We start from the raw sequence: 26,646 nt of genomic DNA on the forward strand, positions 1-26,646 counted from the left end.
AGTCTTTGTGGATGTTTTTGGTTTGTTACCTAAATAGAGAGTAGTTTCACATGATGTTCAACCTCCTTCAGTGAAAGGACAAAATAGGGTTATGTTGTTGCTAAGCCTACATTTATAATTAAAATAATAATATTACAGTCATGTAAAATTTAAAAGGATTGTTGGATTGATTTGTGTATTTTATAATATAGTCTCCAAATTTCTGGTACATTTCTTCATGAAATAGTTCATAATGTTTGCGGTTAGATTTTTGTATTCTACAGTTCAGCATGAACATTTGGGTAATCTGCAAAGCTAACGCCACGTTAACTTCACAAGTTTGCAGACCACAGTCAAAGGATAAGCATCTTATCTCCTTTCCCAACCACTCAAGTCTTTGTGTCTATCCGTGCAGTGCTGCGTCCTTGCTCCAGTCGCTCTCGTGTCTTGCTCTCGTTAGTTAAAGGTCAGCCAGAGTTGACTAACTCTCCAGCCGACCTCTGTCTCTTGTCTCTGAGCAAACCTCCTTCCTCATCACTTTCCCTCCGACATATCAATCCCCCATCCATCACTGCACTGTTACCCAATATTTCCTACCTTTTGATACTTGTATTACAAATCTTACCATGTAGAGCAGAAATTATTTCTCTGTTAGTCACCATTGGAAAATGTTGGTGTGGTAATTTCTACTCTGTGTAGAGAAAATGTTCTGCTGTGTTCCTATTTGATCTCTTACAATTTTCTTGATGTTGCTATTTCTAACTGATGTCTTGTCCCCTTGCTTATTTTTCAGCTACTTGATAGGAGAGGAAGGTTACTGTCTGACCTCCATGCAGAGTGCCTTGGCCTATGTTGAGTCTTTGCACACAGGAGGATCTCACCTTTTGCCCAACAAGCTCATATGAAAAAGGTAAAAGAAGGTCCATACGTGATGCTCTGATAGAAATCATCCATCCATACACTAATTAATGAACAGATAAATTATGACGAGTGTTTTATTTCCATGTGGTGATGAAAACTTTAAATACCGGTAATTTAAAATTGAATAAAATGTATGTGATTCCAGCCCTGTTCAAAGGCTCTGCAGATAAAACCAAAGCTAGTGTGAAATTGATTCATTGAGAAATATGACCCTTTACATTTTGGAAATGGACGAATAGAAAGTTGACCTAGTGTCAGATTATTTTTGTTTCAATACTGTTGCATTATAGACAAAACGTAGCTCATTGCAAAACACGCAAGACCAAAAGTGGGAAGAGTAACTTTAGAAATGGAATTTTAGTTCAGTCTGAAGGGACTTGGGTTGGGAACCGGAAGGTCACAGGTTCAAGTTCTGGTACGGACCAAAGTATGGAAAATTGTTGTATGTAACTGCTTGTCCGCTGTGTGCAGCCCCCTCACTCTGAAGTCTCTGCCTGTATGTTCATGCGTGTATTACAGTGTATTTCACGTGTGTGAGTAGCTTTTGTCTCAATAGCAGAGTGTAAAAATGAATTTCCCCCCCTGGGATTGATAAAGTATATAGAATTTGAAGCACTCACTGGTGTCTCAGTGAGTTCACTGTATGTGAGACCTGACTGAACTGTGATGCACCAGTCCCTCTGAGCAGTTGTGAGGAGAGATGTGTTGAGAGAAAGAGGGACGCATGGAGTGAAGTAGACTGAGACTGATGCTTTACTCAGGGATGAGCGTGTCCCTGAATGGCTTGTCTGGCGCCCAAGGTGATGTTTCCACACTGCTACTCAGAGTGACGGGCCTAATGACACTTCATTTTATAAAATGTGACAACCTCAGCTGGCATCCTCCAAAGCTCTCAGTGATAGAATGGTTCCTCTACAAGCTAGTTTTGTAATATTTGATGAATATTTAATTTTGAAGCCTGCTATGCTGCACACAGCTACATATCTACTGGGTGACTGAAAACAGGATGCATTTTTCAGTATTTCTCACTGGAGATTTAGTTAGAAATTACTATATAGACACAGTTTATCCACAGTTGTTGTCAACAAAAGGACTTCATCAGCCCAGTCAAAACAAAACCAAGAATACAGCACTTGTAACAATGCAGAGAATAACATTTGATATTATCTTTAAAAGGCCCTGCAGTCACTGGACCCTCCTGACAGTTCAATCTGCAGAGCACAGCCACTGTGCTCCAGAGAAACAGCTTAACCTGCAGCTCCTTGCTAGTTGTGCAGACACGTTACCATACAGACACATTGACTATTTAACAGAAGGTCTTCTTTTTACTCTTCTTCCAACAGAGAACTAAACCAGCTTGTCTAAACCTGTTTCTTCACCAGAGGACTCAACCAGCCTGAGTGGTTTCTAACCAAATTGAACCCTACAAGGCCAGACTAGACTTTACTGCGGCTTCCTAAAGATTGGTTTTGGAACAGCAAAGCAATGTTGAATTGACTTACACTGGATTGTTATAAGGGATTATTGTGTGTGGTTGATGTTCGAGGGAACTATTTGAAGGGATGACATTGATTATGACTCCTTGGAGATATAAACCAGAATATTTTTTTTCTGTTGATTTGAACATATAAATTGTATATTGTTGCTTTTTTATTAACCTACTAAAACAGGCACTTTTATAACGAGACACTGTTAATGCATGGGTGTGTCTGTTTGTATGTTAGAAAGACTGAATGAATTATATTATGATGTACACTTTGGGCGATGAAGAGTTTAGGGTTCATGCAACACTGGTTGATTGTTTTTAGTTCAGACAGTAGATCTATTTGCAGACTTGTCTAACAGGCAGAGAGTGGAACTGGCACAGATGTCATACAGAAGGAATGACTGTGGGTTTTAAGGTTCAGCTTGCAGTGTCGCTTGTCAGTCACTGTTTGCATGTAACAGCATGTTGGATAACTCTTCAGTTAGGCAAACAGAATTATGCTAGATGACTGTATGCTAGTACTAACTGTGTGTAGTACCACTGTCGCACTTTGTCCGCTTTTGAAGCGTGTGTTACTATTTGCTAGACAAGCCACAGGGACTGCAAGTAACAGTGAACGCAATTTGGCAATTTAGATTTATTCAGTTTTGTTTTCTGATCGAAAGGTAATTGTTATAGTTGCCTTGTATCTGTGCGTCCACTTAAGTATTTACTGATTTTTTTTTTTTTTAACAAGCTCAAAAATCATTGTACCATTTCAAGGAGAGCTAAAAACGTAGACAGACTCTTTTTTTTTTCACAGCCTACTTTTATAGTTTTTTTTATCCACTTCCCGATGCTTCTCTTGATGTCTACAACTTTTCATGTTTCACTTGATATGACTGGACAGAATTCTTGACTGATATTTTAAGCTACAAAAAATACTTTTCTATGAAGCCATTCTAACAGTTTTGTTTTAAATACAGGTAAGTGCAGACCTCAGTCTGTGTTCACCTGAAAGGATCCTGATGTTTATGCATTTCATTTTCCAAATCATGTTGACTTGAGTGACTGTTTTTAAAGCATGCTGATTTATCTTTTCTTTTTAGTCTTACTGTAAGTGTGTGTTTACCTTATCCAGGCAGTCATTGGCATCTTAGTGTACCAGTGTATGAATGAACTCACAAATTTCAGAATTTTTTTTTTTTTTTTTTTAGCCCCCATTAGTGTCGTGTGTGTGTGTGTGTGTGTGTGTGTGTGTGTGTGTGTGTGTGTGTGTGTGTGTGTGTGTGTGTGTGTGTGTGTGTGTGTGTGTGTGTGTGTGTGTGTGTGTGTGTGTGTGTGTGTGTGTGTGTGTGTGTGTGTGTGTGTGTGTGTGTGTGTGTGTGTGTGTGTGTGTGTGTGTGTGTGTGTGTGTGTGTGTGTGTGTGTGTGTGTGTGTGTGTGTGTGTGTGTGTGTGTGTGTGTGTGTGTGTGTGTGTGTGTGTGTGTGTGTTAACAGTGATGGATCTGAATAGTCCAAAACAATACTTTGTGTTGCTTTGGTGCATTTTTTGCTGGATATTTAGGAAATCTGGATTCTTTAAATTTGAAACTTGATGATCATCAGTAAATACAAATATGATTTATTATTGGTGGATGGGGATAAAATATGCAATTTATACTCTGGTTTCAGTAGACTTGACTCCACTGTCAATTACAGACTGAAACAACTGTTTTTTTATGTTATATGTTCATTTTATTTAGTTTGATTTGTTTTCTTGCTTGATGCTATTTAATTGTCCAAAAGATGTGAAAAGATGTCATAAGAACTGCTTTGAATTTGTAACTGTTACCTTTATTTTGTGACCTGAATACCAAAAACAGAAAACTGTGTGTTATAACTGACAATGTGATTCTAGTTTAAAGAGCAGGATGCTATATTTTGTAAAGTGGAAAAAGCTTCTTAATTTTGTGAATTATCCATTGTTCATTCCTTTTATAAAACAGAATGTAAATGTTGTTTCATTATTAAACTGTTTTGAAGTGAAAGGTGGGAAATGTTGAAATGGTAAGGATGAATGTATTTAAGAAACTGGTCAATAAAGAGAACAGAGAAATATTTCAATATTTCAATCAGTTTTTTTTTGTGGTTCAAAGTTTTGCTTCTCCTTCACTAATAAGAGTTATAAAGTAATGCTGCAGTACATGGTGTTAACAGAAGTTATCAAAAATTCTCCAAAAAGAAAGATGTCCTCTTCCGCTGTTGCAACCATACAGTGCAAATATGCTAATGCTAATATGCTACGTTTTTGTAGTTGTCGGCTGTGGCATCTGTTAAGGCTAGCACTTGCTGTTAGTTTCATGTTGCTATTCATCCATAATAATGAGTATGTGAAAAAAACGTTAACATTCAAAATGTAAAGACAAACGAACAGACATAAACAGTCCTATTGTTGCATTTTGGAGTTTCTTACCATTTATAGACATTTCAGATTGTTAGTTCACATTTATTCCAAGTGGACAACAGAGACTAGTCTATACAACCAGTTTCTGAAGAATGGTGGAGTTTGTGTCTTCTAGTCTTTGAAAATCAGTTCTTTTGCTAATACCATGCCCATCAACCATGCTGTTTGAATGAATGTGTGAATGAGCATGACTGCCTCCCAGACTAGTAGGCGACTCAGAAATATAGTTTAGAGGTTGAGCTGAAGGCTGACCCCTTTTTTTTTTTAGTGTGCCCAATTCTGCCCAAGATGTTGATGGACTTCGATTGGTTGGGAGTACTGTAGGCCGAACAAAAGTTATCATTAATTAGAGTCATCTTTCGGTCTCATTGATCCTTACTTACAAGAGATAGGGCTTTTACAGTAGCACTTCAAACAACCATCCCCGCCTCCTACATCCCAACACTAACAGCAACTGATGTGACATGTTTTTTATTTGGCTGTCAGTTGTTAGGATGTCTGTTTGGGGTTGATGCCTGGGTGACTCAAGAGGCAGTGAGGGGCACATGGATAAATAGCAGCAGAGGAAAAAACAACATGCCACTATGAATCAGTCAGAACAGCACCAAAAGCCACAACACCACCCTTCATGTCAACCTCTTCTAACTCTTGTTCTCTTGCTCCTTCTCTTCATGAATGTCCTTTTCCTGTACCGGTGCTTTGTTGCCTCAGCTTCAGAGTTTCATGGGTCCATTGCAGTTCAGCAGGATTATTTCCTCTTCCCAGTGGTTTAAACTAACAGCAGACACTGTAGTTTAAACCACCTTAGATGTATTCTTGGGCACAGCTAAAACACGACCACTCTGCCAAGGTGGGCTTCTAGTGTTAACTGGTCGAATAAGCCATGAGGGCCTGTGTCCATGAACTACGTTTTTTTAAATTAAAGGTGTTCCACTTTGCACCCACTACAGGCTTGTGGAATTTCAGTCCCAATGACTTAATATGCAGTTTTTTTCTGTTGAATTTGTTTTCTGTATTTGTCTGTTTTTGACTTTACGTTTGGAGCACTTTTGTTTTGTTTTTTGGGGTTTTTTTTGCACTCATTAGTTAAATGTGTATTTAGTCACTTACAGATTGCAAATCCGCAACAGGGCCGTAAAGGATTTCCACTGTCAATAGGCCATACATTTAATCTGCAAAAACATGAGGGGCATGGCATGTGAGCACACAGCTGAAGCTTCACACACACACATACACACACACACGCACACGCACACACAACACTGTTCTGCCCCTGTTACTAACTTGGAAGGTGGTGCATGTCTGAGTGTCATCACTTTAGGATGTCTGTGTTTGGAGGAATATTTGTTGATGCTGAAGTCTTCCCTAAAATCACTTTGGCCCTATACCATTCATTTCTTACCCCATTAAGGTATTACTTGAGTGAAAGGTTGGCATATTATATCCGTGTTTACAGTTCTGTTTTGCTGTAGTGTCAGTGATTGTGTGTCCTGTTAGCTGGATGGGACACACCCTGGTGGAGATAGCGTGACTTGAGAGTTCTGACACTGTGCTTCCCTGACCTCAAAGTTGGCTGCTGATATGACACAAACCTCTTGAGTATGTAAGCCTGTATCAATAATTTCCCAAAGTAACAATCATGTCAGCAGCTGTTATAAAGCACATACAAATGGGCTCATCATCCTTCCGTCCACTTTTTCCAGACAGGGAAAGGTCATATCTCAGTTTGGACCACACACAAACACAAACACAAACACATACACAATCTCTTGCCTGCATAGCTGCCCTGCCCCTCTGGCTCAGGCAGCCTGTGGTGTTGGTTTTTCAGAAACTTTACGCTTTAACACAGCTTTAGTGAGGTCCCACTGCGCTCTCACGAAAGGCACAGCTTTTTACTGCCAAGATCACAACTTGTTTTTCATTCTTGTTAAACATTTTAATCCCTCTCGTCTTGGCCACTCCAGTTTTAATCAAAAGCAGAGCAGCATTTTGACACCCACCTCTTTACTGCTGGAATACTCTTCTTTCCTCAGTGCGATCATCCCTGCATGCTCATGTGGCACAGAAAAAAACCCATCAGCCGATGACTTCATATGTTTCCCCTTACAGTACTGTATGAACTGTAACTCAGCAAAATAAATATGTTTACTCTGAGCTCTTTCAGTGCAATTACCCCTATTTACCTAGGTTAATGAAATCCCTTCTGCAGCATACAACCACTTTTATCCTGCTGTCCTGTAATAAAATATGGGATCCAGCCAAAGTAAATTACACATTCCTGTTTTTTTGGCCCTGGGTTTGAGCCTCAGCATGTTTTATTTGGTCCGAGATTGGTAGACTAAACCTTACACCGCGTCACTCCCATCTTTAAAAAGGTTTAAGAGTGTACATGTCAGTGCCTCTGTTCTTGTAGACATGGCAGTGCTTTGGACACTTCTTTGGACTTTTGTTGTCTGCAACATGCCGACAAAGACTATGTCAGCTGAACTTTGGCATTTTCTAGATTTACTATACTGAACTTTTGTGATAATTTAGTCTACTGTACATATTATACAAATGATGGTTTTTAAATAATATAAAGATATGAGAAAAATCCTGTCAGATGGTTTAAAAAATCTGGCAGGTATATTTTAAATGGACATCACTCATCTGCTCACAAACACATGAACTGCAGGCCCATCGGCAGAACACAAAACAGCGTTTTGTTCAGAAACGAGTATTTACAAAATTAAAAAGATTTAAAAAAAAAATGTAACTTTTATTTAACTATTTAACCAGGTTATTAACACATTGAGATCAATATCTCTTTCACAAGGTTAACATGGCCAAGAGGGCAGCAGCACATACCATAATAAATATTACATGATTGAGAAACACAAACAATAAGCATGACGGGTGAAAAGATCATCAAAATAATTACAATGAATCCCAACAGTAACATTAATATTAGTACAACATTTTGTGCCAACAACTGCAATGACCTTTCACTTCAATACAAAAATGTGAGCCTGATGAGGACAAAATCTAACAAAAACTTTGGAGTCATTTTGCTAAGAAAAACACTTACCATGTTGGCGCTTATACAAGGCACTTCACTAAAAACACAAAAGTTAGCCTCATAGCTTATAGTCAATCGTTGTCATGGAACTGACAAAACAAGGCTCTTTCATCAGAATTCAGACTGGCTTTGTCTGATACATCAGGGCAGCAGATTCATGCATTGATTACACTGTACTGAAATAATCAATCTTATTCTCATGGTCGTATTTGCTGTTTTAAAGGATGAATGGACATTACTATTTTTACACTGCAGGTCACACTTACCCATTCATACCACATTCAGGCTCTTACGTAAATTGTCTATCAGTGCTGATATCATACACATTCCCACATCCCTGATGCAGCAGCGGGAGCAATTCAGGGTTCCATGTCTTGCCGAAGGACACTTAAATATGTGACTATATGAGCTGGGGATCGACCCTCAGCATTCCAGCGGAGAGAACAGACTCTCGACTCTCTGAGCCACAGCCGCCCAACATTTCTTTATCATTCAGTTTCATAAAGAACAAAAACAAATTGCTGTCCTCATGGCAGCACTATTCAGATACCTATATTATATTTAGCACCTCTGAACCATTTGATCAAACAATATCATGATATTGATGGCACTATATCTTGATGTTAAGGTGTTAAACTTGATTTGTCAATATTTGACCAGCCATTTGTGCTGCTAAAATCCTGTTTGTGCATGTGTATATTTCAGCTTATGTGTGTGTTGCATGATTAACAGAGTGTAAAAACAGAACTTCCCCTTGCGGGGATCAATAAAGTAAATCTTAATCTTAATCAAAATTCTACATTATTCTTTAACTTACACTTCTTTCTTTTTGGCCTGCCTGGTCGTACATCAAAGCAAATATTTTCACCCAGTTTTCTGTCATTTAATCTGATCACTGATCAGTCACTAACCTTTGTGACTGATCCTCTGTCTATTGAGTCTCCTGTAGAAGGCCGAGGCCCCTCGTTCCTTCTTAAACAAAAGAAAGTTTTCTTTTCCTATTAGACTGAGATCAGTCATCAATAGAGGCAAATGCTTGTTTGTTCGGGTGTGTTTGACCTTTCCGTCTTTCTTAGAGGGAGATGGGGGGACAGAGAAGAGAGAGTGGGGCCCAATGGGCTCTCCTTTGAGGTTCAATTATATTTTCGACTAATTGAGTCAGCCAACAAGTTCATTTGACTGACTACCCCCACCTACTATACTAATCTTTCATATCCAATCCCAGTCACCCATGTCCCTCGGGCCTAATAAAGCACGTATGCATTAACACGGTATACAAGACAACAATGGCCCCTCTGATAATGACTGTGACCTCCAAACTTCTGTTCAGTTTATCTAAGGGACGTGGTGCCCCAAATAACAGGTTGCACATATAGGGGACTATAAGGGGGTCTGTGGCATGCTGGTGCTGGTAAACAGGTCAAATAGTCACGCTATGGGGATGTAAATGTGTCAAAGCACCCAAACAGTCTTTCTTTTCTGCTTTTTATTCATTTACTTTTTTTCTATGCAATCCCCATTGAGACAACAAACCTTGCCTTTTACACAAAGGCACATTTTCAGGCTAATTCAATTCAGTTCAATTCAGTTCAGTTCAGTTCAATTCAGTTCAGTTCAATTTAGTTCAGTTCAGTTCAATTCAATTCAGTTCAATTCAGTTCAGTTCAGTTCAGTTCAGTTCAATTCAAGTCAATTCAATATGCTTTATTGGCATGAATGTGTAAATATATTGCCAAATAGTGACAATAATTTTATAATCACAAATTATACAATAATAATAAAAATAAATAATTAATTATTAAAAAGTATCAATAATAATTAGCGATAATGATATTTTAACAAGAATAACAATTAGCTAGGCTATATATATATTTAAAAAAATCTGATTGATTGTCTGTGATGAATTTTGCAGCTATAATTTCACAGTGTGGTTTCTCTCAGCAGATATGGGAGTTTTTGTGTGTGTGTTGTGTGCTACTCAGGGTTTACATGTGTTATCTGGGGGATGTAATCCTCCCTCACAGCCTGATATTTAGGGCAGAATCAGAAATACTTTATTTGGGGGGGGGGGGCACTGAATGTGCTCTTGTTTCTGACCAGCACATCGTGGAGTGGGTGATAGACATTGTCCAAGATGCAACGCAACTGAGTTAGCATCCTCCTCTCTGACACCGCTGTCAGAGAGTCCAACTCCACCCCAATAACGTCACTGGCCTTGCGGATCAGTCTGTTGATTCTGTTGGAGTCCGCTACCTTCAGCCTGCTGCCCCAGTATGCAACGGCAAAAAGGATAGCACTGGCCAACACAGACTCATAGAACATCCTCAGCATCGTCCTGCAGATGTTAAAGGACCTCAGCCTCCTCAGGAAGTAGAGTCGACTCAGGCCCTTCTTGTAGACGGCCTCAGCGTTCTTAGATCAGTCCAATTTATTGTCTATGTAGACTCCCAAGTACTTGTAGTTGTCCACAATGTCCACACTGACCCCCTGAATGGAACTAGGGGTCACCGGTGCTTTTGCCCTCCTCAGATTCACTACCAGTTCCTTGCCAGGTTGAGCTGGAGATGGTTCTGCTCACACCATGCGACAAAGTCACCCACCATAGCCCTGTACTCAGCCTCCTCACCCTTGCTGATACATCCAACTACAGCAGAGTCATCAGAAAACTTCTGAAGATGGCAGGACTCTGTGTTGTAGTTGAAATCCGTGGTATAGAGGGTGAAGAGGAAGGGAGACAGGACCGTCCCCTGTGGAGCCCCGGTGTTGCTGACCACTCTGTCTGACTCACAGTGTTGTAGGCGCACATACTGTGGTTTACCAGTCAGGTAGTTCACAATTCAGGACACGAGGACTCCACCTGCATTGTCGTCATCTTCTGACCAAGTAGAGCCGGACGGATGGTGTCAAAAGCACTGGAGAAGTCAAAAAACATGACCCTCACAGTGCTGTCCGGCTTGTCGAGGTGAGCGTAGACCTGGTTCAGCAGGAAGGTGATGGCGTCCTCGACACCTAGTCGGGGCTGGTAGGCGAACTGGAGAGGATCCATGAGGGGCCTGACCGTTGGTCGGAGCTGATCTGTACTTTGTCAGGACTTTTCTTGTGTGTTTTATTTTTACAGTGTTCATGTAATCTTCCAATGTGTAGTAATTGTTTAGGGCCAAATTGCATTTTAATTTATTATGTTTTTGAGTTATTTCCTCAAAATATTTTATGCATTTTTCTTTTTTGATAATTAGATTTGGTCGAATCAGGGGGGTGTTAGGGTCCTGAGCCTGGTTTGGTAGTATTCAGGTGTTGCTGTGGTCCTGAGGCTGTCCAGCCTAGGTCATGTGATCCGGGTGAAGCCTCTAAACCAGCTGGTTGAGGGGACTTTTATCTGGCTTCAGCTCTCGGCAGCTCAAGGCAGTGCAATGGTCAGACTGGGGGTCACTTGTTTTTAGGTGTTGATAGAATTTGAGTGCTCTTTTTGGTATTTTGAGGAGGAGGGGATATTGGCTGAGTTCTGCTCTACATGTGTTGTTTGGGGTCTTTTTTTAAATATGTAAGAGGTTCTTACAGAACTCGTAAAATTTTTCGATTATTGTTTAGTCCCACATGTCAAAATCCTGATTTAATTTTGGTCCCTAGATTTCACTGCCATACAGGCTAATTGGTTCTAACACAAATTGAAAAATGTTGAGCCAGATTTTAATTGGGATGTCAAATTTGATATTTCTTCTGATTGCATAGAAAGCCCTTCTTGCTTTGTCTCTCAGATCATTCACGGCCAGGGTGAAGCTTCTTGTGGAGCTGATCTGCAGGCCAAGATATGGATAATGTTTTGTGTGTTGTAATTTAGATGTGCCCAAATAAAATTGCTAAATGTTTTCCTGGCTCCTGGACTGCTTCTGGAAAGGTTTACCGTCAGGGCCCAGGTCTGACTGAAGTGATGGAGGTGGTGCTGCTGTAGACACTCTTTTGTAGGAGACAACAACACCAAGTCATCAGCATAGAGGAGACCTTTGATTTCTGTCTTGTTCTAATAATAATGATAATAATAATAATAATAATAATATTAATTGTTTTTGGTATAGCACCTTCCACAGAGCTAGGTGCTTTACAAAATATTACCATAACAGTAAAAACAACAATTAACACACCATGATGGATACACAGGAGCCATGATGTAGGACATATCTGGTTTATTGGACTTTAAAAGCAAAATGCTGCATATTTAAGCTTCCATTTGACATATTTAAACTCTGCATTAAGGGATAAAAAGGACAAATCCATGCTGGAACCTTTGTGTACGCAAATCAGTCAAGTTCTGATCGGGTGTTTCATCATAGCATGCCAATGACTATTACTATTCTGGGGCCAATATCTGCATCTGCAAGGGGTCAGAATGCTTAAAGTGAAATGCGTGTAGTTTGGTCTGACACCTGCCACCATTTTTTTTTACTCCCCAAACTGACAAACTTACTATCACACTGTCTTTTGCAGCACTAAACAAGGTGTGCTGAGGTGAGAAAGTATGGAATTTCTAAAATAATTCTACCAACAACTACGTCAACACTTTATGTACTTGTTCACTTCAAGCATATAACCAGTCGGAATGCTTCAACAACATGCTTATCACATTGTTTAAAAGCTTCTGAAATTGCTAATATCTCCCTCTCTCTCTCTTCTTTCAAACCTGTCACATTGTTGTGTGGCTTTAGAAATGCTAATGTGCCCTTAGCTACAGTTTTCTTGGAGAAATCGGGAGGTAGTATGCAGCAATCGCAGGCTGTAATGTCAGACTTTCCTCTCCGACTTGAGTATAGAAAATTGGATAAATAAAACATATGTTTAAACATATTTCTATTTAGCTGTGATTGGGCAACACATCACATAAATGTGTTCCTTTTATTTATATAGCAAAATTTGATTTTGGGGTGTTCATACTTCTGAAGCAAACCACATGCAGACAGTGTGTGACTTGCTGGATACACAGGAAATCCAACTCATCTGGAAAAGGTGGATAGACTCCTTGCAACTTAAATACTAAAATCGGACATTTTCTACAGGCTTGCCATTCATTTTAAGAGGGCTTAAATTTACAATGTCTCTTCCACAAAAGGTTACGAATGGTTTAGTCTGTCAGGCTCTTAACATCCCATCTAGAGTGCCCCTAGTCTTCAGTATTCCCAGGATCTTTTTCTATTTCATAAAATCTAAGGAAGGTCAAATCATCAACAAAACTCACCTACCAGCTACATCTACACTATTGCTGAGTCCTTAAAATGTCAGACCAGGAATCAGTAGTAGAGATGTATTCCCCCAGTCTCTACCTGTTGCTCTTTTTTAATTTCAGGATTTGAAAAGATTCCCAATGGACTAGTCCAGTTCAAAAAGTAACATTTACATTCAATACTAAATTGACACAAGTCCAACTTTGTTAAATATTCACAAATTCAGTTTTGATCAAACGTATTTGAATGTATGTTTACTAGCTCACTTGTTATGTTTTTTGGCAATTATGCCACCAATTTGCAAACTGTGGAATAGCATGAAACTCATACAGAATAAGAACGAACCGGCGTCGACCCACCAAGACACAATATCATATCTCATTGGGGTAGTAGTTTGTTTTTTCGACCTGCTGTTTAACAGTCAGTGGAGAACTCGAGTGAACTTGGCTGTATTGAATCTAAAATCCCTCCATTCAGATTTGCCTTCAGAGCTCTAAATTTTTCTTTTACAGACATATCACAACAGCTCGTGCAGAGGAAATAGTTGCTGACTCAATAGGCATCAGATTATATACAGTGTCATTTGAAGCAACAATTGAAACGGTGTGCATAGACAGGGTTCATAATTCTTGGAGAAGAAAACAAACAAAAGAAGAAGATGTAAATCTTTTTTTTTCTTTGAGAGTGTTCAGTGAAAGTAGGAGCAGAAGAAGAAGTGTAGATGTGGTAAAAGACTCTGGAAGAAGAATTAAAGGTTCCTCTCCAGAAGGACAGTCTTTAGGTCAGCGGGGCAGTTGATTGTAAAGACAGTGTGGGAGGTGTTTGGTCTTCCCACAAGGGCGGTGACGGCTTCGCCCAGGTCCAGGTGGTTCAGGTAGCCGGGTGCCATGCGCTCTGGAGTGCCTACACCTGTGTTGATTTTCACCTGCCGGAACCAATCAAGACAGGGAACGACAGATGAGGTAGGAAACATTTACAGAAGGTTAAAGAGAAGCAGTGTGTGACTCTGCACAGCAAATATTTAAACGTTAATGCTTGGTACAAAGTGCTTTACCTGTACAAAACACCAAACAGAAAGATTTTACCTGATGACATCATTCTTCCAAGCACAGCACAAGATTATAAAATAAATCCTCTAGTTTGTGGCAACATCAAAGAAGGAGAACCATTCTCACGAGCCTTAAGTCGACCTTAAGCTCACCAATCGTAAATAAACGCGCAGACAAACAGAGGAAGCAGTGTTTTTAATTATACAGACTTTTCATTAAGAACTGCCTTCATCAACAACTGTAAACAGTAATCATGTTTCTGTCTTTTTCCATGATAGGAATAATGAAATTAAAGCCTTCTTTGTTACATGAAGTCTACAGCAGAGGAGACTAACCTCCTTGTTGCAGCACTAATACCAGTGAAACCCATCATTACCCCAGCTCTGTTCAGGCCTACAGCTTTCCAAATGTTACAAAATCTGAAACAATTATTTTCCACACCCAAACATAGCTGCCAAAAGGTTTGTTCTGCTGCCGTCTACGATTAAAAAAATACAATAACTAAATGATTAATCTTGTCACTGATGCTCTCATTTGCTTTTGAGGGCCACAAAGAGACGTCATTTTAAACTCAAGTATAAACAATAAAACACACGGGGTATATTTTACTATGGTTCTTACTTCTATACTTCAAGATCATTTATCCAATTCTACTCAGTAAATTACTGAGAGTACGGCTAAACCGCTTCAAAGAAGTCTTGCACAAATGTGATGGGTCATGGTTTTAATGTCAGCCAAGCTGATTTTGAAATAAAGCAACGGTGAACGGTTTCAATAATACTTACACTGTCTCCTTGAACCTTTAAATAATGAACAGAGTGACTACAGTACAGACTTTGACCCTCTGTTAAACATGTATTTGTGGACACTACTAGTCGATAAGACTTTTTATTTTATAGTACATTAGTTGTTTATAAGGATGTACAGTATCATATGTTAAAGTGTTGGCTGACTAACCTGCAGTATTAAATGAGTTTAGGGTAAGAGCAATCTGTCTACTCAACTACTCAAGTGTGGCTTGACTACCTGTTGTAGTCACATCATTATACCTTCATCACATAAATTGTGTTGTATACCAAAACTTGTAAAATTAGACTCAAGTGTTAAAGTCTCACCTGGTTGAGCTTGCAGGACACATCAGGGTACTCCTCTCGTAGAACCTGACAGAAGGACAGGGTGCTGGCAGCTCCGACTGTCAGGAAGCCTGTACCTGGCATCAGCAGCTTCTCACCTGCTCCTCCTGTGGCACAGAGCAGCACAGGTCAACAAACTCAATAAGCTGTCATTTAGTCTTTTTTTCACAGCTTTTCCACCACTGGGCAGAGTGGCTTTGTGCTAGAGTTGGACCTGCAGATGTGCTTAACCCATTCTTACATCTGTCATGAAAATGTAAATAGAATGTGTACATAAAGAGAAAAGTCATGTCATGTCATTCAGCACAAAAATGTTTTAAACTTTCTTGTTAAATTTGAAATGTATAATTGTGCCATTAAAAGGCTATTATAAAGTCAGGTGACAGAGTATACATACACTAAAAGACAAACCGTGGGTTTCAGTATATTTGACCAAAAGTCAAGTTACGCCACCTCCAAAACATGACTTCCTTCTTTCATTGTTTGCTTGACAATACAATCTTTATTCTATACTTCTGGGTTGAATAGAAAGAACACTTTGGTAAAAAGCCCTGAAGGCTTACAAACATCTTTTGTTTCACCATCATGTCATTTTATCAATCTGACTGAGAATTAAAAGCTTGAGTGTCGAAGGACCAAAATAAACTGACAATTAAATAATCAGTAAACTAGTTTTAAATATGTTCAGTCTGACATAAATAAAAGAAAGATGTCTTCCATGTTCTCCATGTTCAATATGATATATGTTCCTATTTTACAAAATACAGAAGACTTAGGTGCTTGCCAAAATGCATACATGAAGTAGTCAAGGACAGAGATTCATGGATTATAAAAATATCACAAATCTTTATTTTAGTTTATTGGAGAGAATTTTAAAACGACTGAAACTTGCGTTGCTATAAAAACTATAATCTAACAAATGTTAAAGCCTTTACAATTGAAATTAGATTTAAAAAATTTGGTTCAAGCAATAAAATAACAAAGTGGAAGAGGCACAAGTCAAAGTGATCAATGGTAATCTGTACACTTACATCATGCATATTTTAAGGTAAAATCACATCTGAGATCTCCTAGAGATTTAAGTTGAGTAGAGGAAAAAGGTTAGAATAAATCTGAGGTCTTAATTTTGCTTGCTTTAAAAAATAAATACAAAACAGGGTTTAATGCAATGCCCCATGGTTTCAGCAGACAGCTACATTCAGTCAGGGAATAACTTCTACAATGTTGTACATGTGTTTGACTTATCCGTTGGCCAGACACACAACTACTTGCTGCTTTTGTTTGCTGGCTGGGTGAAAGCACAACTATAAGATAGCATGTTCACCATATTGATGTTTTAAGTGATAAAAAAATAATACTGAAGTTGATTTGTTCACCCTATCTGGCCAAAGAAAAACATTCTTAATTTACAGAGCCTTAATATTTGTCTTCTTGGTATACCACCGAAAACCAAACAGCATATAAGTTCATTTTCTAATGTGTCTCACATGAAAACAAGCATGTACTACATGGTGACGTACATTTGACAGGGGTTCTACTATCAGTAGAAAACAAAAATCACAGGCAGTCACCTGTTATGAAGGTGTAGGTGCTGTTGGGGTCGTCTCTCACCAAGGGAAAGAAGGCCTTCCATGAGACAAACGTGCTGAAAAGTAATGTCTCAACCACCTAGAGAGTTGACAACAGATACAATATGAAATAATTACCCATGAATCAGAATTTCACTTTGGATTACATGAAGACTTGGCTTGCCTGAAAATGACAGCTTTAAAACTTCTGCCATCAGCATGCAATATGATCAAATGCAAGAAAGAGTTATATCTACTCAACACCATTGGCAGTGCCAGCTATTGATCTGGTTCGTATGAGCGTGCTCACCCACTGTAGGTCTTTAAGAGACTGTGTGTGTGGGGGTCCTCCCTGCCACCAACTGAAGCCCAGAGAAGAGACGATGTCTGTCACCTTCCCCACCGCCTTCAGCAAGGCCTGCTTGGCCTGCTCTGCTCCCTCCTCTGATCCTGAAATGGAGAAAATAAATTCTGTTACTGTGGTCAGGCTGACAATGTCCCATTTGTCCTCTGTGTTAGAGTGTGATACAGATAGATAGATAGACAGATAGATAGATAGATAGATAGATGATAGATAGAGCAAACAGATTGATTATTTGTTTATTATTTCACACTGTTTTTAACTTGTACCGCAGGGTAGGTGTCAGATTCACACTGAGTTATACATTTGACTGGTACAAGAAATCAAGAGGAGATTTTTTTCTATCAGAAATCTACACATGTAGATGACAAGATCATCAAAGAGATAAGATAACATAAAATGCAAATTCCTCACAGGAGTTTTAAAGTTGAGCCATTTACAATCACTTTGAGGAGTGTGCTCAATGAGGCACGCTGACATAATCAATTCCAGCCAATCATCCACTTCCTGTCTCCATCCTGACCTTCTGTTACCCAGTCTCACAAGGACTCCACTGAGCAGTGCCAGAGCAGCCGCCAGTCCTGTCTGGTTCCCTTTCAGAGCCCAAGCGACAACAGTTCCTGGCTCTCAGCAGGCTGTCCCTGCCAACATGGAGCCTGAACTGTCTGACCCTCAGCTAGCTGTTACTGTTTCCCTGATCCTGGGCTGTAGCAGTCACCAGCTCCGCTGTACTGTGGTGTTCCTCACTTCCTACGTTTCAGCCGCTTTTTCCTAAATTAAAACTTCATAACTACATAGTCTACCTTACTAGCCACCCGGTCAACATCCCCAGTCTCATGCTGGACATGTGCAAAACAAGCAGCCAGGCCTTAAGCCTGTGTCTTTCTGCTTCTGTCCTGGCTGTTCATCTGAATGATATTCTCAGCTCTGCTCTTCAGCTCCAGTGCAATTTGTGAGACTCCTGACTCCTACCCTGTTCTGTGCTCATGACAAGACCAGGTGGGGTTTATTCATTCATGTATAGGGGTTCTGCTATAGGCTGTTTTTTTTTCCTGCAGACACACAGACTGGACTGCATCAATGCATTTGATTTACTCCATTTTCTGGTGATAACGAGTAATTCCCGGTTGTTTTCTTAAAATTTTGACTCAAAGGATAATCAAAGGATAATCAGATCAATTATTCTGTTCTAATTGGAAAACCAATTATGTAAATAACATTATGTAACTCTGTTATGTAAAGTGACAAATAAATGACCTTGATTTCTTACAGACAGATATCGGGTTGAGAGGGAGGATAATGTAACTCGACAACTCAACTCACCCACATTCCCCACGATAGTAGTGAGGTTATCCTTTGTGTTGGGAGAGACAAATGAACGGAGTCTCTCCAGTCGGCTGCTGTCCCTGGAGATCACTGCAACTTTGAAACCTGTGTAAACACACATTAATATCTTTGATGTATAGACAGTGTAAACTGCTCTTTTAGATACATTAGGAATAATCCCTTTGACATGAAAACAAACAAAGACCTACAGTGTTCTAATCTGTTTGTCAGGGTCATTGTAGGCATAAATGTGACGCAGCAGCAGATGGTAACTTTCTGCTCAGTTAAACAGGAAAGCTATGGATATACTCTTGCACAGCGTCCTCCTGCTCCTTTCTTGCACTGGTTCATGCAGAGTGCAGACGCAGCACAACACAATAAATAACCCAAATAGATCTCAGCTTTGGGGCTGAAACAGTCTCTAATCAGGGATGAAGATGGTCCCAAAACTGATTTGACTCGTACCTTAAACCACAAAATGTAATTCAAGAAAAGATAGGATAGGAAGTACAGAAACTGAGAGTGTATGGCACTTTGTAAATCAAACCAACAGCAGAGAAATCCCAACAGTTAATTCATTAAAAAAAACAATTAAGCAAATTCTGACTATTCCTTTAAGCTTCCAATATAAATATTAATAACATATTTCCACCCAAACACATGCAACTGTTATATGAAAATGGTTGCAGGTTGTTTCATGTTTTTCATCTCCTGACCTCTCTCGTCCTGCCTTGTCACAACACACATTTCGGTATAGTCATGTAAATCCCTTAAAAAATACCAACATTATGTAAGTCTGTCCTCAGCCCCAAGCACTCTGAAGATATAACCTTAGAAATAAGCTCAAATATACAGAACATATTTTCAAATAAAAAGTATGGACATTTCTTTAAATAATTGATACATATAGTATTTATTTAACAAAAAGGAGAGAATATTGAATTTGTTTATATTCTTATACACAAATTGTAGGCTACTGTATTAAGTTTTTAGGGTGGGAGACAATGGGGAATATGTTAACAAATACTAATTTGTTTTACAAAAGAGCATTTCATTAATGAGCAGTGTTGCTCAAAAACTGTTCTCTGACAGAGGTGTTCATCAAATAACAGAACATGTAGGGTATATATGGTAGTATTTACACAAGTTAAGTATTATATGATTTTTAATATGATGCTTAACTATTTAACTTTCATTTTTATATAATTATGTTTATTCTGTAGGCTATATGTTTGCCAAGGAGTGATTGAAAAGTTATTATCGTACACAATGAATCAAAGCATTATTATGACTTAACCAATATATTCAAAATCAAATTAAAGCGCAATGATTAAGATTAGAAATATAAATAAAACCAGTGGGGTCTGAACATTCTGAAATATATTTTGATGCCAGTCTCCAAATGAGATTTTTGATTTCATGGCTTTGGGGTGAACGACTCACGGATCATTCTGAATGATAAAAAAAAAAGGTGTTTCGCACACTGATGGAGAGCTCATCGCAGATACTGTGGACCCCAATACCTGATCATTAGACCTGTCCATGAAACACAAGTGTATAAAAACAACTATTTATGAATGCAGGTGCGAAATCAAAATAAGATTAAGGCAGGTCTTCGGCAATGTACTTCAAAATCATTTTCATTGACTATTAAACCGAAGCCAAATGCTCAAAAAATGTTAACTCTGTATTATATTGTGAAAGAAATCAATGGCGTTAAGCATGTGAGACAGATAGGCTGTGCGTAAAACTGTTTCCACAGCATCCTGGTTTGCTTACCTTGATCTAGAAGTGCTTTAACTAGCCCAGAGCCCACAGTCCCCGCTCCTCCAAGAGCTAAGACAACCCTGTCCGAGTTTGGCATGCTGGCTACAGCTGCAGAGACCTGCTGGAGGCTGAAGGATGCAAAGTCTGCCTGAGAGAGAAGTTGAAGACTTGTGCCGAGCACCACGGCCGAACCATGTTTTTAAACCAAACTCAGCGGGCACAGTTCCGCCCCTGTACACAGAGTCACTCAAGCCACGCCCGTAGATATCTGAGAAAGGGCTATATTTCTGTGTGATTGTGTTTAAATAGATTACCCACCGATTAAAACTGTGGATAACTCAATTTGTGGATAGCTCGGCGTTTAAAAGATGAAATGCTGCCATCTTGTGGATGAAGCACGGTACTGGAATCAGATATAATATATATATATATAATATGGCGAATCAAGTTTAAAAAATAGATGTTAATTTCTTTAAGTTGTTATTTTCCTCATTATTCTAACACACAATTAGAAACACCCAGAATAATGCGACGAAGTGGAGGGGTGGACGTCAACATCTGACTTATTGTGCAGGCAAAGAAAACATAATTCATGTCAGGAAAAATCGGTTTGAAAAATGTGTTTTTTTTTTACATGTTACACCGTTTCTGTAGATTGTTAGCGATGTGAAATGTGCATTAAAAGTTTAGTAACACCGTGAATGTATTTAGTACAGTGGATTGTCAGAGGTGGTCGAGTGGTCAAAGTATAAACCAGTTGACAAAGTGGTTTTCATTTCATTTCCTAAAGCCTGTTGTTTGTTGTTCATGTTCCTTGTTATTATTATTTTCGTTCGTAGAGATCATTATAATGCCTGTAAAGTAAATCTTTATCTTGCAGGACTTGACTTCCCCGGCTCACCCTGACACTCATAAGAAGCGTACCCGCGACGCACCGGGGGAAAGTCCGTGCCACGTCACGTGACAATGTTTACTTTACCTGGACCGTCAAACACCTCACAGCAGCACGATGTTTGACATGAGTCATTGGTAACATCAGAAAGTGGCAGGTGAGTCAACACAAGCTTTGTGGTCAAACTTTTCAGCTCTGACTGAGGGGCGTCCATCGGGGGCACACTTAGCTTAGCACCTTATCTCTTGCACTGACATGTCATTCATGAACTAATGAAAGTGAATATGTCGTCTCCTCTCAACGCGGTTTCTGTGTCACCGGGAGTCAGCGTCACGACCGTGAATCCTCTTCCTTTTGTTGTATTTCTGAGGGAGATGTGTTTTTACTTCCTGGGTCTCAGGGTCTGTCACACTCCCCGGCCCAGGTTTGAAGTGGATCCTTCGTTGGTAGGTGGATCGTGTGCTCACCATTGACTGATCTTTTTTGTAAGTTTGTCTTGTTGAAATGGCACATGACTTTTTTAAAAGTCTGTCTTATTGTAATCGGTAACGTTGTAAAGAAAGCGTGTGTTGATGATGGGTGTAGATGTCATAAAGAGGCTAACATCAATGCTAACATCAGCTGTACCTTAGTTGTAGACTACATTTAGCTTTTTGTCTCACTGGTGTGATGGATTACAGACCAGTTTAACTAAACTGGTGTTATGAAAATATCTTTTAACGTCTTATTTTTCTTTTTCTTACAGTAGTGTTGTTTCCATAGGCCCAAATGTCTCAACTTTCACTTTCGCTTATAGGCTTTGAGTGTTTGAGTGCAAAACAAATAGATTAATAAAAAGGTAAAGCTACTCTGAAAGCTTCAGGATGTCAATACTGACTTCTGTAATAATAACTGTTACCACTGTCGATAGTTTCTTTGTTTACTGAAAGCCATGTTACATTTCCATGTAAAATGAAGTTCTTGCTGTTTTCTTTTTGTTAATTAAAGGTTTGCAGTCAAGAACCAACAAAACAGATCATTATGAAAACAGCAGAACATACATGAAGTTAACATGAAGTTAACAACAAGCTTAAGGCGAACAGAAACACAAAATATAGGCTAAGAACATTAATATTTAAAAAAAGAAGAAAGTTTAAAAGTTTCCTCAAAGTCTTCAGATTTGTGGTGATTAGAACTGGTGTGGACTAAACTTTCCTGAAATGATGAAGTTTGTTCTTTAGTGCAAACCTCAAGTGTAGACTGGAGGCTACCTGACAGCTCATTGCCTCACTGCTGTACTCGAGGTGCTTCTGCTGAGTTTCTGTGCGACTTCCTTCTTGCCGGCATCTGGTTGAACGACATTCTCTCTGAAAATCTCTTCCCAGTAGTTTACAGACTCAGTAAAGGTGATCAAGCATTAAGAAAAGTGCATTCATTAGAGTAAAACACTGAATGTACCTGAACCTAAGGAAATAAATGGTTTACTTTTGGAGTACTTTAACACCTGCAACACATGTATTTAGCAATCAGCCTGCATTGTATTTGGTTTAAGGTATGATGTTGCTCCTGATAATGCGTGTCAAAACGTTAAGTGTCAAACTAAGAGTCATCCTGACTTTTATTTATATGCTATATAGTCAGGCGGCTTAGGTTTTCCACATAGTCTCCATCACCATAGCTTTCAATTTTGGAGGGGAGCCACTTCATCAAGATGTAAAGTCTATAAGTGCCAATATGTATTCCAAGCCACTTAGAAAGTCAACATTGGTGTCAGTATACATTTTAAGGGCCAAGGAATGCATTCAAATATCACTAGATGAATATTTGTGCAAAGATCCAATTTTGGCAATGTATTACATCATTTTCCTTAGTTCCTAGGCAGTTGGACTTGGAACCGCCATCTTAATGAAAAAATTGAAAGCTATGGCGATGGAGACTATGTGGAAAAAAAATGTGGTGCTTTTGTCCGGCGTGTCCCCATAATTTTGCTAAGCCGCCTGACTAGTAAGAGGAATTGAATTTCTAATGGGAAATCGCTGAGCAGGCTATAATGGCTGATAACTTTGTGGAAATGATAAAGACACAGACTTAAGATGTGAAATTAGAAACAGTAGTTGCATTGCTCTCTTAAAGGCCACCAAACAAAGACAGTTATTTGACCTCACATAACATGCAACTTGTTCTTAACCACTGCCTCGATGGATTCCTACTTTTGTGTTATTTTGTACTATACAGTTATTGTGATTAAATCCAAGCTGTAGACAAGCAACTTCTGTATTTTGAAGTGTAAAGTACAAGTGATTAAGAAGTCTGGTTGCTTGGAGGAGAGCGACTAACTCTTCACCAAAAAGTTCTTTCCCTATAGGGATCAATTCTGTAATGTTGTCAGACACCCAGGGCAATTATTGGAGACTGAAATATAAAATTACCTGCAAAGAGTGCATTTAGTATCACAGACGAACAGGCGCCATAATTCAACCTTTCATTTGAATGTCCTGTCTGTCTTCCTGTCAGCTGAACGAGAGACATGAGCGGGGACGGGGACCTAGTGAGTGCCTATGCTCACAGTTTGGAGCTTCAAATTGTGGGGAGGGGCTCCAGCCTGGTGTGTAGGGATGAGGAGCTGTGGAGCCAGGTGGAAGGGCTAATGAGGGACCGGGATGCTCGAGAGACACACTGCCTGGGTCTCGATCCACTGACCGTGATGGAGGAGTCACTCGCAGCAGCAGCAGCAGCAGCAGCAGCAGCAGCATCTAGCACACGATGGGTCAAAGGCAGGGGAGGGCTGCAGGGCCTTGAAAGAGCATTTGAGGTCCTGGAACAAGCGTCTCTGAACCTGCACCTCTGTCCCTGGAGGGAAGAGTACAAAGTGATCAAGGTTGGATATAAAGCTGTCATGTCAAATTTGTTCAGAAATTGACTTTTTTTAAGATTTTAATTTCATAAAAATTGAACTGAATGTAACACACATACTGCATGGAGGCAATATGGGCTTTTATTACAAACCTACAAGTCTGAAATGCTCTTTTTAACTCCCAGTGGCGTACCTATTGTGGAGGCAGTACAATATATATGTAGCATTAAAGTCCAAGACAAATCTCCTACAGGGACATTAGGGTGAATCGTGTCATGTGGTAAGATTTGATTTATTATTTTGAGTTCAGAAACAAAAAAAAAATCCTTCCAGTTTGAATATAATCTTGAAGAAGCCTGAAATGTTTTTCCACATCAACCCCTTTTTAAATGTCTCCTCTTTTGTGTCCAAGATGTACTCTGGTGTGTTCACCCATCATATCAAACCGATGCTGTCGATGCCACAGATCGAGAAGCTGTTCGGCCTGCTGGGATATAAACCCGGCTCTCGGCCAGAACAGCTCCGTCTCCAGTCTCACAGAGTCAGTCCCACCTCTCTGGACGACCTCCTCTGCCTCTCATGTGCCTTCTTCTTGGCCCGCTGTGAGTGCCGCCTCCTTCTGCTGGCTCTGGGAGATTACGCTGGTGAGGTCCTGTGGGAGCTGGGTGTGGTGAGAGAGAGGCAGACTGGACAGAGTCTGAAGGTACGTCTCTGACATGTCAATCAGTAAATCAAGGTCAGGTTCTGGGGTCAGTGCAGGCCTGTAGAGACCTAACAGAAACATACAAGCGGAAACAGTTTCGCTTTTAGCTGAGGATTCATTCTCCACGTATCTCAACAGGTCGCCCTGGACAACACCAAGAAGATGCTTGTAGTGGAACAGCAGCTGATGGTGCATGGAGATTTGGAGGTGGATCTGTACACAGACCTGCAGGAAAATGGACGGCAGGCAAGGGCGGCGGTTGATGACGAGAGTCCCCAATCTTTAGCATGGGACACTCACAATAGGGCATCTCCCCCTGCGATCAAAACACAAAGCAACGGAATTGCGTCCTTGCCCTCCCCATCCACCTCCCTGTCCACCAGAGAGCCTGTCTGCGTCTCCACACTTAACTGCCAGCTTAAGACGCCACCAGAGTCACACGCCACCAGAAGCTCCTCAACCAGCGCCAGGCAGCGCAGGCGCCTCGCTGAAGACCGGCAGCCACACAGTCTGCAGGTAGAAGTCTGCAGAAGTGAAACTGCAGCAGAGCAAATGTGCGGCTGTCTCCAAAATCCTCATGTGTGTGTTAAACTTTGTAGAGACTGCAACAGCCTCCACGATATCTGCTGTGACTCTCTGAAGCATTGCAACACTGAGCGTCACTGCGTGAGTTTTCCTGACAATCCAAAAGAAGAGATGGGAAAATTGGGAGCAATGTCCCGTCATACTGGAGTTAGGGCATCACCTAGTCTCACCAGCAGCAGCGCAGCAATGTCCTCCTTAGATCTGAGGGAGGAGTGCAAATCGATGACCGCACCAATCAGCTATCATGACTGCTGTGACCTCGCCCAGCCGGACCCCCAGGTCCTGTGTCTCAGCTGCAGTGTTTTCCACACTGGGTCCTGCAGAGGGATTCATTATTGCGAAGCTGAAGAACATGACACCAAGTCTCTGGGAGTGTGCTCCTGTGGAAATAAAGCTTCAAGAGATCCTCTGGTTCTGTGCAGATATTGTGGGAATGAGTATTGTAGGGATTGCTGGTACAGAAATCCTTTGACATGCCCCTGTGGTGAAAGGTTTGACCAGTCGTCTTGTGTGTGATTTATCTGGATAGTTGTGCAGTAATAGAAAAATCACAGTGCCTTAAATGAATTTAACTAAACAAGAAATTCAATTGTTGCCTTTATACTGACATGCAGTATTGAGTGTGCTCCATTTTTTTCTACTTGCATCATCTCTCCGAAACTTGCATAGTTACCACTCTCAAGCTGTTTGAAATGCTTTGTACTGTTCACACATGGCGATGTGATAACAGCTTGTGCTTTCTTTTGTCACTTTAATGTAATCTTAATGTAAAGCACACAGAAGTCTGTTTTCATCTGTTAATGCTGCCTGTACTGTTCACAGACTGGATTAAAAAGGGTGGATATGTCACTTTTCTGTGTGAATGTGTTTTTTTAATACCCGTTTTAGATTTATAACGGAGGCTTTAAAAATGACCCTGGAAGTCAGTGACCCTCATCATTGGCCCTTTCTTAGATTTGCTTTCGTGAATATGTATGCAGTCATATATATTTTGGATTGGACATTCAGTCAACATTTCTTTTCAACCCAAAAGAAAATACTTAATTTTTTCGATCTCTTGTTATAATCACCAGTCCACTTAAGAGTTTATTACTGTGCAGACACAACTGGAAAGACACATTGTTTTGTTTTTTTCAATTACATGAACAAAACAAGTCATGGACATGTGACCTTCAGAAGTGGATCTTATTAAATGAAGTTTTGATAGTGACCTGAGTGTGATCCTACTCAGAACATGACATCATCTGTCCACACACGTGCAATCTAAATGAATAGATTTTGCAAACACTTGTTTTTTTTCTCTTCCGTCAGGGACACGGCTGAATTGCCCAAAGAAGAATCTCCAA

At 39.9% G+C, this 26,646-nt stretch overlaps 3 protein-coding genes across 6 annotated transcripts in view; 2 read left to right on the forward strand and 1 right to left on the reverse strand.

Annotated features, from left to right (window-relative positions):
* The window catches only part of vps9d1 (VPS9 domain containing 1), a 28,532-nt gene extending 24,066 nt beyond the window's left edge, over positions 1–4,466 (forward strand). For both annotated transcript variants that reach the window (XM_020641136.3, XM_065956948.1), the window contains 2 exons: positions 773–889; positions 2,244–4,466. In XM_020641136.3, the coding sequence (XP_020496792.2) occupies positions 773–884 (112 nt within the window). In that variant the 3' untranslated portion in view covers positions 885–889; positions 2,244–4,466. The remainder of the gene's footprint in view (positions 1–772; positions 890–2,243) is intronic.
* A 7,570-nt stretch (positions 4,467–12,036) lies between these two features.
* si:dkey-238o13.4 (uncharacterized protein LOC560780 homolog) lies at positions 12,037–20,508 on the reverse strand. The gene is made up of 6 exons (XM_020642424.3): positions 20,300–20,508; positions 18,518–18,625; positions 17,144–17,283; positions 16,837–16,933; positions 15,248–15,372; positions 12,037–14,008 (listed from the first exon to the last, which is right to left on the reverse strand). Exons 1-6 carry the CDS (start codon positions 20,382–20,384, stop codon positions 13,832–13,834), a joined length of 732 nt encoding a protein of 243 aa, XP_020498080.2. The 5' UTR covers positions 20,385–20,508; the 3' UTR covers positions 12,037–13,831.
* Positions 20,509–21,179: 671 nt separating this feature from the next.
* spata2l (spermatogenesis associated 2-like) lies at positions 21,180–26,149 on the forward strand. Of its 3 annotated transcripts, none has more exons than XM_065956712.1 (4): positions 21,180–21,336; positions 23,673–24,036; positions 24,425–24,715; positions 24,854–26,149. In XM_065956712.1, the coding sequence occupies exons 2-4, from the start codon at positions 23,686–23,688 to the stop codon at positions 25,814–25,816; spliced, it is 1,605 nt and encodes a 534-aa protein (XP_065812784.1). In that variant the 5' UTR covers positions 21,180–21,336; positions 23,673–23,685; the 3' UTR covers positions 25,817–26,149. The 3 variants fall into 3 exon arrangements, with proteins under 3 accessions (XP_065812784.1, XP_065812785.1, XP_020497931.2); XM_065956713.1 differs by lacking the exon at positions 21,180–21,336 and adding an exon at positions 21,351–21,664; XM_020642275.3 differs by lacking the exon at positions 21,180–21,336 and adding an exon at positions 21,351–21,625.
* Positions 26,150–26,646: the final 497 nt, after the last annotated feature.

Source organism: Labrus bergylta, chromosome 7 (genome assembly GCF_963930695.1).
Source record: "Labrus bergylta chromosome 7, fLabBer1.1, whole genome shotgun sequence".
In the NCBI taxonomy this organism is placed as follows: Eukaryota; Metazoa; Chordata; class Actinopteri; order Labriformes; family Labridae; genus Labrus; species Labrus bergylta.

Coding starts and splice junctions, on each gene's coding strand:
- si:dkey-238o13.4 (XM_020642424.3), bottom strand. CDS start 20,384: ATGCCAAACTCGGACAGGGTTGTCTTAGCTCTTGGAGGAGCGGGGACT. Junction 18,626..20,299: donor TAAAGCACTTCTAGATCAAG/GTAAGCAAACCA, acceptor GTGTTTACACAG/GTTTCAAAGTTGCAGTGATC. Junction 17,284..18,517: donor TACTATCGTGGGGAATGTGG/GTGAGTTGAGTT, acceptor TCTCCATTTCAG/GATCAGAGGAGGGAGCAGAG.
- spata2l (XM_065956712.1), top strand. CDS start 23,686: ATGAGCGGGGACGGGGACCTAGTGAGTGCCTATGCTCACAGTTTGGAG. Junction 24,037..24,424: donor AAGAGTACAAAGTGATCAAG/GTTGGATATAAA, acceptor TTTGTGTCCAAG/ATGTACTCTGGTGTGTTCAC. Junction 24,716..24,853: donor AGACTGGACAGAGTCTGAAG/GTACGTCTCTGA, acceptor GTATCTCAACAG/GTCGCCCTGGACAACACCAA.